At 32.8% G+C, this 17,000-nt stretch overlaps 1 protein-coding gene across 1 annotated transcript; it reads left to right on the top strand.

The window, feature by feature from the left end:
* Positions 1–11,632: 11,632 nt before the first annotated feature.
* Positions 11,633–16,615, top strand: LOC149944412 (putative glutamate receptor). Its single transcript, XM_090174383.1, has 4 exons — positions 11,633–11,688; positions 13,883–14,004; positions 15,853–15,940; positions 16,326–16,615. The coding sequence occupies exons 1-4, from the start codon at positions 11,644–11,646 to the stop codon at positions 16,566–16,568; spliced, it is 498 nt and encodes a 165-aa protein (XP_090030509.1). The 5' UTR covers positions 11,633–11,643; the 3' UTR covers positions 16,569–16,615.
* The last annotated feature ends 385 nt before the right edge of the window (positions 16,616–17,000 follow it).

Raw genomic sequence — 17,000 nt, 5'->3', positions numbered from 1 at the left:
TGGTGTTCCCCTTGGCCGAACAAAATGCAACTGTCACTGTCGACGAGGCAAGCATCTCCGACAAAGAAGGACTTGCCACGGATGAAACATCCGTGAACGTCCAAGAGGATTCTCATCTCGGCCAAGAATAAAATGCCTTAAATGCGTGAGTTAAAACACGAAAGTCTGTTTAATTCGAAATATGCTTTACCAGAAGTATATAATATTAACAAGTGTCAAATTTTCCTATACCGCTGATTTATATTTGATTGAAATATATACCTTGACAGGCTCTCGGTTCTAATTGTGTTATGCGGGTTAATGATTTGTTATGCCGTTTTCAAAAATCACAGTTCGACGCGAAACTGCGCTATGTGCCCAAATTACGTTGAGCGGTGTACGCGTCCGCGATTTTCTACTCAGTTGAACCTGCCAAGGTATGTGTTTCCTTTCCACACAGTAGATGGACACTTCTTATAAACCTATATACTTTTGATTTTACTGATTCCGCCAATACGATAAATTCACACTTTAACACCGTATGTTAATAATATTTCTTTTCGAAACTAGGTTGGAGTTCGGTAGAACAGATCCTCCACCCAGAAACAACTATACTTGAGAATTCTCAGACAAAGTTGTCTTAATACATTAAATGATGAATTGTCAGTCAGTTGGAAAATGGGGATTTTCAAATTACGGTAGAAGTCGAGGAAATGTTAAATAATGAAGCGACGTGGGTTAGGAAGCGCTGCATTGCACACTCACTCCAACTCGTTGTTAATTCTGTAATCAAAAATGCAAGAAAACCAAGAACATCATTCAATGCGTTAGTTCTTGGATTACATTTCTTCACCGATCTCCGAAGTGGACGGAAAAATTCAAAGACGTTTCTCCGAGAAAAATGGTCGTAAGAGCAATCGGGGGCGTAAGATGGAATGCGGTGTTTCTGGCGCTCGAACGTTTAACTGAGGCAAGTCGCAGATATAAAAACTTACCAATTTTTAATTATCTTGACGTGATTTGTTAACCGTCATTTTTAATAGGATGGAATGCTTGAAGCTCTCCGGGAAACTATTCAGGAATACCAAGGCTTCAATTCGGGCAAACGTTGGTCGAATTATTGACTTTGCTAAAGCCAATTAAGTTTGCTACGGACATTGTTCAGAGGAACGGTCCAACATCATCACGTGTAATTGGGCAGCTAGTCTCAATTTTTGTAACGATACGAGAAACCTTCGCGCCTAATTAAACAAATAGCTTCAAGATTCGAAAATGAACTTAAAGACGACCACTACACGACAGCCGCGATTTTGGACCCATTCCAAAAACCTTAGTTAATCAAGGTATATTCTACGCTATACAAACATTACCCTAATTAAATGTTGAACGATATCATAATAATTTGTTGATTAAATAAATTCATGTAAATTAATAATTTGTTGGTCAATAGACATTTACAGCAACCCTTCGTGGGATTTGGATCAATTCCGAATCCTCGACACGGAGGCCACGCCAACAAAAGTTCGAAGTTTTTTGTCACGACGCGGAATGCGCAATCACTAGGAGGAACAATATTCCGCGTTCCAAAGCGTTTCCCGCTTTGTTGGCTCCTCGGAACGAAAATGGACTTTCGACGTCATCAGCCCCAGAAAAAGAATTACAAGCCTATTTAGCAGAGGGCATCTTAGAACAGGAGGGAGTATTAGCACTGGGCTACTGGAGGATGAATGAAAGGCGATATCCTACTCTTTCTAAATTGGCCAAACACGTACTTTCGATACCGGTTAACTCCGCCGATGTCAAACGCGTGTTTTCGTTCGCTGTAGCGATTATGCGATATCGTCGAAGCAGCGTAACATTGAAGCACGCGGCCGAGCTTTTAATATTTAGAGAGTATATACAGATTTCTTGAAGAGGACTTATCAAACGGGAAAGATCGTAATATATAACTTGTTATAACATACTAAATTTCATGGTAAACTATGTTATGACTTTGAAACATTGTCATTGAAATGAAAACAAAAAATTACATTGAACATACAGTGTTTCTTGTTTTCAGCTTGTATATATTTCACACGGTGGGATGTGCGATTTCTTATTAAAGGCCAGCTACGTAAATCTTCGGTTTATGGTCTTTCACTAAAAGTAGGCAACCGAAGATTTATGTAGGCGGCCTATAAATCCAGCCGCTAAGTTACCCAAGTAGCCACTAGCGATAGTAGCAAAGCATAGTCGAATATGATTTCTCTTCCCTCTTTCTCCACGTCAACTTGAAACCATCTTGGCAAAAGCAGTGGAGAGGGAGTTGGCGCAGTTGCGACACCAGAACCTTTTCGCGAGTAAGCACTAGTTTAGAAATGGCCTTTGATAGGGGGCTAGACCATCTTTTTTTTCAAATCATTAATTTGAAAAAATCGATCAAATTTCCGTTGGCTCGTGTTACACCGAAAACTGATAAAATTCAATCATTTAGATTTATTACGTTTTACACTATGCTAATAATTTCAGAAAAAAAATCAATCACTAGCGTCAAAAATATCTAAAGCAATAGGGCGGAGCGGGCGATGTTGGAAGTGTTGGTGTTCGACACCTGAGGTTTTATTCCCTTTAAAATAACCGAATGAATTTGTCTTAAAATTGTTATGGTCTTCAATTTAGAACGCATTGTAGTAATATTCCCTTTAACATGTATATTTATTATTTACCAAGATTTAAATAAACAACATTGGGCCATTTTACAAGTGGCGTAATACAGGCATTTAACCCCCCCCCCCCCCCGCGTGAAACTAGTTCCGAGTCCATTTCTGATCATGGACTATTCTGAGCCCCGTTATTTACGTCGTTGTCTTTTTCCAAATTGGAGACCCTTTTAACAATTCACGTTACCTTCGGTTACCACTGGGGGCGCCTTTCGGTTGGCGGTAGAAAAAATAGTTAAACTGTGAGAGACCAGCGGGAGCAACATATTAACGGGAAATTTTGAAGGAACCACTCCTGCGTAGGGTTTGCAAGTTCTCTCTTCAATTGTTAAAGCTGTTTTCCCTCGAGATCTCCGGTTTATCCTTTCCATAAGAAACTTTCGGAGGCTAACGGTAATAGTTAGTGTCGACTGACTAGCGTGGCATGAAGAGCCTACCACCACCATCCTACGCATGGTAACCCTGCCACCTGTAAATAAGGAATTCAAAGTCGCAAACAATTTATTTTTATCTCACCATTTCATGTTTGCATGCTATATCTTATTTCCTAAGCCACAAAACGAAATTTCCAATGAAATTTCAAGACATTTTTTTCGATAATTTTAGTTGTTTTATTTCAAGACTTGCTGTATAATCTGTCGCGGTGTAAATATTTAGTAATAATTGCATGTTTTAGAGAATGTTTAAGGCTTCAAAATGAGACCAATTTTGCGCTTTGGCATCAAAGAATAAATTTTCAATTAAATATTTTTCAAAAGTGTCCAAACTTCGCCATGTCCATTCTTACCCTCACTCACCCTATATATATTTTACCGGAGCGAAAGAAAAAGTGGTTTGTAAACTAAGCCGCAGCTGTGTGTGAACGCGATTCCGATCTCTCCCGCGGAGAGAACGATGGAAATGAACCAGATACAACCTGGTTCGGGCTAATTCGAGAAAACTCGCTCTTTCCCGCTTAGAGAACGGAAGATTCTTACGAGATTCCCCATTGTTCGAGGAAACTCGCTCTCCGCGCTGCGAGCGGCCCTCAGTGGACACGGCGAATCTTCCTTTAGAGAGAGAGAGAGCTCAACGACGGAACGAGATGCCTCTCGCTCAAAATAAACTTGCTGGCGCGCTTATTGGTAGTATATGCTTTTTGCTTTAATTCATTCGCTTAAAAAAACGATCAGGTTTTCGTGATGTGAGCACTCACCGATTTTAGAGTACTCAAATTTTTGCCCACGTCTCATTCAAAAGCCGATCTCTAGTACAAATATGCAAAAACTACTAAATCAATATCAAAATATAATTATTAATGTTATGTTATAATAATAAAAGCATTAAATTCAGTAATATACGCAATATACTAAAATAACAGTACTTAGTAAGGTGTTCAAACGTACGATAGCGAGTTCCCTCGTCAAAATAAAATAAGGTGTTATTGATCTCATTCTATCCTGCATCTGGTATTTAAATTTTCTCCCATAAAAACTCTAGGCGTCAATTTGTATCCTAGTTAACTTTCTCTAAGATTTAAATTTAGCGACAAAAAGTTAATATTAAAATTGTAAGTCGGAAAATTTTAGGGAAACGTTTTTTCCGAATAATTTAAAAAAGCTTTTCATGTCATGATTAGCCTAGTATTGTTCACAAATATAAATTTCGCAGCATTTCCGCCTCATTTTCTCGATTCCAAAAGAAAAACTTAACCCTTAAAAAGCAATTTGTTTTAATTTTCTATTTTTGCGATTTGCGAAAAATTTTCGAATTTCGGAAAGTGTTCTGAAAATGTTTCCGGACATTGAAAAGTCTATTAAATAATGAAGTCATTACGAGCGGATGCGTTTGATTTAAAATTACATTTTTTAAAATCTACCTAAGCCTTAAGGGAATAACACGATAGTTATCACGAACAGTAAATGACATAATCACATCAAATATCTAAAATGATAAAATATTTATATTTTCGTGGCTTTAAAGTTACCAAGCTACATTTTCTGTACAACATTATTATTGGGCTATTGCGTTAGAAGACTACAGCTGAGAATCACACAAAATGATCGTGAATAAATGGATAGCGAAAATGGGTGCTTGAGGCAAGTACTGAAATTGGAGGGGCAAAGTGAAATTTAACCAAAGTTTTCAAATGATTCTGTGAACCTTGAATTAATGCATTTTTGTGTTTAAAAAAACCAATACTACTTTTCTTCGAGTTGTTCCTGGTTAAGATTTTTCCCGCGTTTTGTTTTTAGTGTAAATAACAACGCATGACGCTTTGCCTATTTTCCAAGCACGCTAAAATTTTGCTTAGATTCTTTATAATTTTCTAAAACATTTGTCTACGACTTTTAAAAATGCCACACGCGCAAATCAGACGAAGTGTGTAATTTCAATGTCTGTATTTCATAAAGCTTGTGAAGATTAAGAATTTATTGGTATCACTAACAATGTAAGTACCGTATGAAAAACTTTTAAAATTTCACTGAAGCTATGAAGGGAATACAATTAATATGCTCTTGCATTTTCTGAGAGGCTTCATCCTGAATTGTAATTTTTCGAACAATAAAAAGGTAGACGGAACGTTTCAATGATATTCCTGAATAGTAGGTTAACAAATTATCCAAAAAATGCCTTGCATATTAAATTTATATAAAAGGGTTTGGTCTTTTTTTTTAAATTCAAACTACTTCTACAAAGATGGCGTTACTTTCCATAAATGGGGAATAAGATTGGTCAGGTCCTGATACGCCTCATTCTGTTTAGACTGTTTCGCCGCCTAGCAATATTGCACCTGGAAAGTGTCCCGATTCTCCGGTTCCCATTACGTACTCAGTGGCGATGGTCCTGGCGTCGAAGATCGCGTATTTGTATTTTTAACAGGCGTCATGCAAAGTCAAGCTTGTGAAACTCAGACATTTTAATTTGAGCCTAGTTTTTTTTATATCAACCGACTTGTTAGAAGAATATTGACTGTGCCTCTAGTAAAGCTCAAAGAACTCGATAAATTATGGGAAGTGATTTATGAAACACGACCGGGGAATCCAAAAATTTTAATTAATATAAATAACTTTGTGGAGACGTGGCTCGACGACATGAATGCACGATTTGTCCAATTTATCTGGAATTAGTGGAATTAAAGTAGTAGACGAACGACCAACAACATGGAAGGTTGGCACTTCAAGCTAAACAAGATACAATTCATCGAAATATGTACGAACCAAAAGAGACACAATCCCTCGAGATCGACCACATAAAAACTATTTTTTGTCGCCTTTCAAGATTTTTTTTTACTCTATGACATTATATCGTAGGTAGATGGCGATACACTATGATTTATAAACCCGTTTTTGTGGCCAAAACTCTAGATGGCACGTAGAAAAATTATTTTTTATAAAAATATGTTTCTTTATAAAATTATAAATTTTTGAAATCTAAAATTATTTTTATACGCCACCTAGAGGACAAGTTAGCCTTGTGTTACTTTTTTGAGAAAACCAAGCATCGAAATCAGTTTGGAATTAGTTCTATATCTTATATAAAAAATTTTATGGCATTATATCAATTACTTTTGAAGTTATCAAACAAAAACCACTGAAAAATGCACCAAATCCGCCATTTTCGTTTGGGTTTAACTTGAGAACCAGCATGTTAATTTCGATTTCGTTTTTTTTTCAATTGATAGAAAACAAGTGATATTACTATAAAATATTGAATAAACTTTGCGATTTTTGACGCAGTAGCGGCAATTGTTTTAAATTTCGGTAAAAATATTTCTGGTAAATAGCACAAATATAGCCAGAAATTAGACTATTTATGGGCTAAAAACTAAAATAGTTGGCGATAATTTGAAGCATAAAAATTAAGAACTGTATTGTCCTAAATACGGATAAATGACCAACAATTTTCACTTACAACATTGTTAAAGATATATATGTGAACTCGCGACGAAACTACTAAGATATTAAACTAAATTCAAAAGTAAGTTCCCGTTGGAAAGTTTATGGGACATTCCATATCAAGTGAGTCGGTCATGCCACATCGGGTTCTTGGATTTTAGTGAAATTTGGTACACTTGGTCGATACTTCAATGGATGAACTTTGGGCAAGTTTTAGGCCAAAATATTAAAAATTAAATTTTTTACGGACTTAATTTTATCGTCAATTTACAAAAAACGGTACCCCTTGCTTAAATTACTAATAACTCTTTATAAACTTTACATATTCCGTTGAAAACTTGCTCCTTTATGTACTTTATACAGAGTTATCCGATACTACTGTCAGAAAATTTCAATTACTTTTTTAAAAAATTTAAAAAAAAATTTAATTTAAAAACAAATTCGGGGGGGGGGGGGTCTTCTTCCTGAGAAAATTTGACCCTGTGGTTCTACTTTCAAAAAAGTATAAAAATGATTTTAAATTACTCCTCGAGTAGATCTTTCTAACGGTTTATTACTCGTTAAGTGTATTTGTTTCGTTCGTCACTGAGAGATGAAAAACCAAATATGTCATTTTGCTTGAAAATCTAATATCAATCTATTTTTTTTTAAATTTGTTAACAAACCTCGTTCACTGTTTTGGCATACTTCCTTTTTATACTAAATTACTGTAATCATTTACTTATGAGGGCTTTATTTTTCATTTGTAATACGTGTAGAGGACGAGTGGTGGCGCTGCCGTCTAACTACGTTCTATAAAAAAACTGCTTTCAGAGGCCGCTATTTCAAAACGCTCGTTTCAAACTTCGCGTTCACTTACTCTCTGTTTGAAATCTCGCTGCTTTTGTTAGTCTATTTTGAAACAAATATTAAATTGAAGAGAAAATAAATATCTTTAGACTTGTAAACCAGATAACGTAAATTGCTACAATTTCTTATTAAAAAGACATTTCATACATAAAAATATGATATATTGATAATTTTTTTCAATTTTTGGTATTTCTTATATTTGAACAAATGTTTCTTAAGAACTTGGCTACTTAATGAATTTATTATCTATATTGATACCAAGGAGATGATCAGATACAAGGGAATAAAAAAAGGGCAATCAAACTAAAACGTATTGTGTGAATACATAAATGACTGGAGCAAAAAGCAATTACTTAAAGCTATTTATATTAGCCTATCTGTTTCCTTATCAAACAGTTGCCCAAAAATTATTGTTTGGGAAAGAATGATTCATAATTATGAAATATCCTACCAAAATTACTGTTTTAATGTCTTATAAAACATGTAGCAATTTAAAGCACTGATTCGAGAATTTGGCTGTAATGAAGTGTTGGAAAACACCAAAGGTCAAAATGAATTTCTAAAAACATTAGAAAGAAAAAACGTAATATAATCCCAAATTCAAATTAGTGTCACACGGGTCAGAAAATATTTGGTTTAATAACAGTTATTAATAATCTTTCTACGTGGTAGTTCGTTATAGCAGAATTTGCACATTATCAAATGAAACATTTTATGATAATCGCTTTAGAAAAAACTACCAAAAAGGGCCTTATTGGTGGAATGTTATAAAGTCGCTTGTAAGGTCTATCAATGAATGAAACCTTTTTTCTTTCAATTTTTCATCTTTTATAGTCGTAGATAATAACAATTATATACCAAAATTCGTTAAAATATGTGTATATGTAATATGTTATCATAATTATAATTATTTTTAACATCTTATTTGACTTCGTTTCTCTGGTCGTCTTTGGATAGTACAAAATCATCAGCTAGACATTCTTTAAAATAAATAAATTACAAATTAAATATATGAAAGTGTGATTTATTATTTTCAGGAGGATAATTGTGGCCAAAACAAGAGCTTTATTACTATATAAATTTCTCAAGTGTACTGAACAAAAATGTTATTAGAACTTTTACTTAATTTATCAAATTCCTAATTATAAAATTTTTTGATTTTTTTGCTACTGTTCCCATTAACTCTCTGCTGTTGCAGGCCAAGGGAGGCGCATTCAATACACCGGTTTTGGGTGATTTCCCGAAAGGGCTCGGAGAGAAATAGACTGACGTCATACGTGGGCTTATCACATTTTTGGGGTAGCCTATTTTTATATATGAGTGTCTGTCAAAAGCCAAATAATCTGGTATCGGCTCATTTACATTATTATTAGAAAAAATGTTTTAATATTTATTTACTGTAAATTATAATTACGTATTTATTTTTAACCTAATATATAATATGAAATTAATCTGTTATAGTTATTCTTACTTCTTAGCATTTATATTACTAATTATTTAATATATATCTGTAATAGCATATGTAACATAATAACTCAAAAGTATGCCTCTGTATAGACCTTGTTTCACACGGAACAATGATATTATACCATATACTATTTATTTATATTACATACTATTTATTTTTATTATACATTATGTACTATTTATTTTTATTATACATTATGTACTATTTATTTTTATTATATATTATTTATTTTTATACATTTATTTTCTATACTGTCCTAAAATATTTTAAAAACATTAAATGGTTTTTAATAGCTTGATAGTTTTCTAATTGGGTTTATGGTATGGGTATTATTTAGCTGATTATTATAAGTAAAGGTGAAGTTGCTTCGAGGCTTTGTTCTCAGGAAGATCACATTTATTTTTAGTTTGATTGCCCTTTTTCTATTCCCTTGTATCTTATCATCTCCTTGGTATCAATATAGATAATAAATTCATTAAGTAGCCAAGTTCTTAAGAAACATTTGTTCAAATATAAGAAATACCAAAAATTGAAAAAAAATATCAATATATCATATTTTTATGTATGAAATGTCTTTTTAATAAGAAATTGTAGCAATTTACGTTATCTGGTTTACAAATCTAAAGATATTTATTTTCTCTTCAATTTAATATTTGTTTCAAAATAGACTAACAAAAGCAACGAGATTTCAAACAGAGAGTAAGTGAACGCGAAGTTTGAAACGAGCGTTTTTAAATAGCGGCCTCTGAAAGCAGTTTTTTTATAGAACGTAGTTAGACGGCAGCGCCACCACGCGTCCTCTACACGTATTACAAATGTAAAATAAAGCCCTCATAAGTAAATGATTACAGTAATTTAGTATAAAAAGGAAGTATGCCAAAACAGTGAACGAGGTTTGTTAACAAATTTAAAAAAAAAATAGATTGATATTAGATTTTCAAGCAAAATGACATATTTGGTTTTTCATCTCTCAGTGACGAACGAAACAAATACACTTAACGAGTAATATACCGTTAGAAAGATCTACTCGAGGAGTAATTTAAAATCATTTTTATACTTTTTTGAAAGTAGAACCACATGGTCAAATTTTCTCAGGAAGAAGACCCCCCCGAATTTTTTTTTTTAATTTTTTAAAAAAGTAATTGAAATTTTCTGACAGTAGTATCGGATAACTCTGTATAAAGTACATAAAGGAGCAAGTTTTCAACGGAATATGTAAAGTTTATAAAGAGTTATTAGTAATTTAAGCAAAGGGTACCGTTTTTTGTAAATTGACGATAAAATTAAGTAGGTTTTGGTTAAAAGTCCGTAAAAAATTTAATTTTTAATATTTTGGCCTAAAAATTGCCCAACGTTCATCCATTGAAGTATCGACCAAGTGTACCAAATTTCACTAAAATCCCAGAACCCATGGTGGCATGACCGACTCATTTGATATGGAATGCCCCACATATCATTTAAAAATTAAATTTGCAATATAATAATGAATAACACAAATTAATTAAAATTGGATTTTTATACATTTCTAATTAAAAAAACTTAGCACAATTTAACTTTTTAAATTATTATTAATCGAATTTTTTCTATATAGGCCGTTTTGGTGTATTATGAGTCGTGAAACATTAGTGCCTAAAAAGAGCGAATGACGTAAATTGAGTCTTTCGAGTAAAAAAAATTGCATTTTACGATATAATAGACTGCGTTTATTCTTTAATTGAAATAAAATATAATATCCTCATTAGGGAAGCATACAACCGGATTCAGCCATTTCGCGTTTTCTTTAAAGAGGTCAAGCCACTCGAAAACGTGTACGATAAACTAGTGTTGTCGTAGCTATATTCCTTACCATCTACTCTCTTACCCGTTATCGAGAGGTTGCTTATTCTGTCTACTAATGAAAATATAAATAATTCAGAAATTAAAGTAATAAACGTAGAGTATATGAATACTTAGGACAATAATACTCCATATTATTGATCGATATCACTATGCTACTTGTAATAGAAAATTATTATAGCATATTTAAGTGTTTGAGCTTGTAACGACGTTTGAAATGAAATGGCTTTCAGAAGCCACTACATGCGTCAAACTAACTTGCCGCTGTTCGCCAAACAATTAAACCTTTACAATTCAATATTGGTAATTATATTTCATATCAAATATACCACGCTAAGGCAGAAAAAAATAAAGAAAAAGGACGTAATGCATACGTGTAGAAGTAAAATAAGCCACAGCGTAAAATTTTAATACATCTGTACCGGTATATTAAACCTTGTACTAGCGTTTATAATTTAAGCAACATTAAATTACAGCGCTCCATTAAACTAGTCAGAACGCAAGAATGTACTTCTTTTGATAATTAATGAAAATTTTACCCTGCTAGTACGCACTGCCCTGCTTAATATTGATTCACGTAAAACTTATAATTCCAAACAATGAACAATTGGGTCTGAACTGAACTGTCATCATTATATAAACGTTCTCATGGTAATTATATCCAACTCTGTTCCAGTGCTTTCAATATATTAAAATATATTTTGAAAGGTATGTTTATATAGTCAGTGTCTTTGAGACAAGACTGAATATTAGAAAAATATCCCTCTTCTTCATAGACGTCAAGGACGTCCACTTAATGTTCTAAGCGTTCTTGTTGATACGTATTGATTTTTCAAACGCTTATTATTATTATTACTATTATTATTATTATTTTTCATAGGTTTCTATGACATCAATTTTAAAGAAAGTTTGATATTCAAAGATGAGTTACTTCATGAAAAATTGCCAAATGGAACACGTCAGCGTAGCGATAAAAGAGGTAGGTGGCTATAATTTTGTTACTTATTAAAAATCTTTAAACAATTTAAAAAAAACTCATTCAGTTATAAGTAAAATAATTTGTATCAGCTCGATAATACTCAAGGCACCAAGTTAGGCCCCAGTCAGCTAGGGACTTTAATTTCCTTTTATTGAAGTTTAATGAATTGAATCTTTCGTGACAAAGCCTCGACCATAATTTCCAGGTTGACCAGGTAAACATACGGGTTTACAAATTTCCGTATCTTTAATCTTCGAAACTAAAGCTGATATTCTATTGTCAAAATTAATGTTCCCTTTGACAACTAAGGTAGTCGCAATTTATCAAATACAACATATCCGCAGTCATTTGTAACAACAGAATCACAAGTTAATTAATTTGTTAATTTTAATAACCTATGGTTTTCTTTTGTTACATTTTCGTAGTTTTTTTTCTAGTTAATATGAACCACAAACGGTTTTTAAAGTCAGTGCTCTAAATATTTACAATGTTGGTTTAAAAAATTTACAAAACATTTTTAATTTACATGATAAAATTTTTAGCTACCGCTGAAACATTTTATAATACATAATACAATTTTATTTCACACAATATTTTTGGGAATAAAACATTAACAAAGATATTACACGAATACATTATGGAATTATTCGTATTTCACTTTATTAAAATTATAATTTTGTGGTAATGCGATATCATTTCAAAATTTGGAGACGATTGCAAACTGTAAATTTTAATCTTAATATAACCTTCGATATTGATCATTTTATGTATAGATTTCGCAAACATAAACAGTATTATTCGAGGTTTAAATTCTAGCTATGTAGTTAATTTGTCGAAGCTTTAATAAAGCTGGTTAATCAGGCCTTCTAGTCTATTTTACTCTAATCTCAATTGGGAGATTGCCCATATCTTTTTGTCACTTACTGTAAATGATATATGAATCTATTAAAAATAACGAAGCCTTGTTACATCAATTTTATTTCGGCGAACATTAGCCTGAAATTTGGGTTGGGAATTTTTATATGATTTCACCGAATTATGAAGAATTTTAAATTGATTGGTTTATCAATTATTTGTGATTTCATAGATCGTATTTCAAACTTTGTTTTTGACAATTTCGAATATTAAAAAGTAATTTTGTTTACCCTTTTATTTTTTTATTTCGAAATTGAGAAAAATTAGTCGTTTTATTTTAAACTATTTAAACTTGTTTAAAATATTTCTTTTAGTCTCTTCAATTTAATATAAAGTTTTCAATGTTGCAACTAAACTCACATCATGGGTTCAAAATTTTAAATTTAAATGGTCGTCAATTTTAAAGTCAATAATAATAATTACGAAAAAGTATAGTAACATACATGTATAGTTACATACATGTATAGTTAAATATATCAAGTTGATGTTTTTGGTATAAATACTGTAAGATGATATCATGAGCCGCCCTGTTACGAAAGGGTGTCTTTCAGACGGTAAAAAAACCCTTAAACTTTAAACCTATACCACCATTTTCAAAGTCGAGATCTCCTTGTACATTGTTTGGCCCTTAACGGGTCGTAGTGTGCAATAACTGGTGGCTTTAGTTTGTCGGCTGGAGTTGCTACAGCATCCAATCTTAATCCCACTGCTGTGTGCGAAGTGGGAATTGGTCCGCCCATTGCTGTACCTTCTGCTGGGTTGAGTGGCTTGCGTCAAAGGTGCGACCATCAGTAGTGGGGTTCTGCTACACATGCTGGATTAGTCACTTGTCTGGGCTAGGTGGACGCCGGTTTAGGGCAGTATGATGATAGACCTATGGTGGTATGGTCTCTGTTACTAGGTACACCGGGCAATAAATTCTGACACACTGTACATTGTTGTTACTTTTTAATTTAATTTCTAAAGAAAGCCCATTGAGGTTCACCTATATTTAGCCATTCACTATAGTCAAGATATTAAATAGAGTAGAATATTAATAATTTTTAATTTTAAACACCCTCTTAATCTTTTACTAATTTATTTAAATTAAATGCCCTTGTTTGCCAGGTAGGTATCTTTAAATGTAGAGTACTTCTAGATTTGTGGATTCCGGAAATATTCAAAACGATTTTCACTTTTATCTATTCCGTGGTCATTTTAATAAACTAGCTAAATCATGATGCAGGTTTTTTTTTAAATTTCCCTCCTACTAATACTTTTAACAGAAATTCAATTTTAGACAAATTTATTGCAAATAACTGTCGAGAAGAAGGTTGCTGATGGAACAGTAGCGGAAATCTTCAAGTTAGAAGGATTGGAGAGTAAATTACTACAGGCTATGTTTTCAACATTAAACGTGACGTACGAAATAATGTTTCATTTCTTTGGTTTTCTGGTATCAGGTCAATAAATAGTTTCAAGGGTTACTGCGATATCTAACGCAGAATTATTATAAAATCAGTAAAAAGCTTTTTAAGGTTTACAAAATTTAGTTGACCAATAGGTAAAAGTTTCGACAACCGGTGAGATAGACTGAAATTTAAGACGGCTTATGGATCGAGGTCGGACATAGCGGTTGCTCAGTTACAGCGATGTCATTTTTAAGTTACAGTTTGAGCTTTGCCCGTTAAGGTGGGGTGGCGGAGTGGTTAGCACTTTTACCTAGCAGCAAGAGGAGCCGGGTTCGATCTTAGCTGGTTGCACTGGGTTAAAATTCGGAACAACTCCTTCTGCGTTGAGTTTGCAAGTTCTATCCCTTCTTGTTTTAGGGGATTTCCCCCTAGCTCTTTGGTTTCCTCTTCCATAAAAACTTGTTGAGGTTAACGGTTATAGTTAATGTAGGGAGCTGTTGGCTCGCGTGGCATGCAGGGCTTGCAATCACCCTCCTACGCATTGTAACTCGGTCACCTGAATTAGAAGTCGCTTGCTGACTGAGGCCTATCCTTGGGTATTAGAAAAAAAAACTGCTAGATGTGGAAAATTAACGAGTCAATTTGTATAAGGAAAATATTCTATGGGTCAATCCGTGAAAATGCGCACACCGTGTAAACCCTACTTTCTTCAATTAAATGAAATTTCGTATATATTGGGCCACAAAAAGTCATTTTTTAATAACCAATGAACAGGATTTGAAAACTTCGCGAAACTGGATATATTTATGCACTATAAAGTGATGCTAAGAGTTTGGAATTAAGAAGCTGGTTTAAAAATTTTTAATCGGCTTTTAAAACATATTTTAGATCTTAACCCTCTAAATCCAGATTAAAACACTTGACCTTGGCGTAACAGTGATATTATTTTACAAATTATATTATTTTGGTTTTTTTCTGGATATGTTTAAAAATATGCTCTTATCCCAAAGTATTGTTTTTATTTCTCTTTGAAAATGTTTTCTGAAACCATTTACCGTTGAAAATTACAAGCTTTTTTAAAATGACAGAATAGTATGTTAGGTGAAAAGAGGCTTTATAGTACATGTATCTCTCGAGAATTATTTAAAATATATATTTCTAAAATGGCATTTTCTAGTGAAACATATCCAAAAATTAAAAATGAAGTGTTCAAAATGATTGAACCCAACGTCAAGTCCGGTATTTCATAGTTTATTTAAAGTGTGAGGAGTTAAAAAATAAATTCCTAAAATAACTTTTAAAAAGCCCAAGATAAACCCTCGATAATGAGCACCACGTCGATAGAATCGAATCATTATTCAAATGTCTATGATACTAAGTGTAGTACTTAATTTTCGGCATATTTTAATAATAAAAATTAAGATTATGTACCAATTCACGTCCTAACCAAGTCATCTAGCGACTTTTAATTCCCTCAATTCAGGTAGCCAGGTTTTGCTGCTTAGGATGGTGGTAGCAATCCATTCAAACTCTTCACTTACTAATACCGCTAACCTCAACGTTAAGTGGGAAGGGGTAACCAACAATCTCATGAAAAACAGCGCTTATACAATAATTAAATTGAAAAAAAAATATAATATGAGAAGGCCAAGTTACTTTATACATACATACTTTTGTTAAATTAGAATCTGGCACGACAGCCGAAAATTATTCAGTTTTCTAGCCTTGATTAACTGAAAATTTAATTCGTTGTAATAATTAAAAATTTAAGTTTAAATAATGCCAATATTACTAGAAAACCAATTTTAAAAGTGACATTTAAAAGCAACATTTGACAAAAAATTTAATTACTTTTCAGGTTCAGTTTGCATAAAGCTGATATTGCTTATGGGCATATCTTACTAAATGGATCATGGAATGGGGTTGTTGGCCTTCTAGCAAGAGAAGTAATCCTTTTATTACTGATTTACCTTTTTTTATTCCTATATTATTAAGTCTAAGCAATAGATCTACTATATGTTTTTGAAAACCTGGTAGAAAATATGTCAATACCCTTTGTTCACCATCTACTGACCAAAATGAGAAATGTTTTTTATGCCATTATACAGTCTTATATGGCGTCTCATGAAAAACTATTTAACGTATTTCAATAGGAAAGCGATTATCATGAAGTGTCTTCTTAACTTAAAATAGCACTAAACAATTGGTTAGTCTTTGATTATTTGGCTTTACTTTAAAAAACCTATTTTAATGAACACAGTTTTCATGGGGAATTCTTTTTGTTCTTTCACATTTCGGTTTTTGATAATTTGCGTTGAAAATATTCTGTAGGAAAGGGATATAGCATTTTCAATGTTATCAGACTCCTACGAGAGAAGAAAGGTCATGGACTTTAGCAATTCTTACTTCGAAGATACATTGAATTTTATTATTGGTCAACAAAAGCCGTCGAGGTCTTCAAAAGAATTTATTCTCAGTCCTTTCGATACAGAAGTTCGTATTATTATTCGACAGTGTTTGGGTCTAGCAATCTCCAATGTTAAGCCCTTACATATATACTCAACGCTATCGTGACCTTGGGTTCGCTTCTGAAAAGGGAAAGGAGCAGTTTTTCCCGCGACCCGAATGATGTGAAGTAATCCAAACTCATTCGATTATATAAGTTATACCTAATTTTGTAAATTACACATAATATAAAACCAATAAAAAGGTTTTGCAATAGTATTGCAATTGTTTATAGCAGTTACCAGGAATCAATCGCCAGTGTGACAGGCGTTAATGCAACGTTTTGTGTTGTGTTTTGACTCATTTGAGTAAACAAAAATGTTGTTGAATACAACTTGAAAAGCGGCAAAAATCATCGCAAAAAGTTTTTCTCAAAGTTTCAAATCAAAGAATGCGAGCATTTATTTCGCTCAAATTTTTTAATTAAAAATTAAGATTTGGGTTCTATAGGTTTGAAATCTCTAAACAGGCAGTCACCAAGTTTTACATAATATTTAAAAG

The sequence above is a fragment of the Leiobunum rupestre genome, chromosome 5 (genome assembly GCF_980474605.1).
Source record: "Leiobunum rupestre chromosome 5, qqLeiRupe1.1.hap1, whole genome shotgun sequence".
NCBI classification, from domain to species: domain Eukaryota; kingdom Metazoa; phylum Arthropoda; class Arachnida; order Opiliones; family Sclerosomatidae; genus Leiobunum; species Leiobunum rupestre.
The sequence above is the reverse complement of the archived record's forward strand: the minus strand, read 5'-3'. Positions and strand labels throughout refer to the sequence as shown.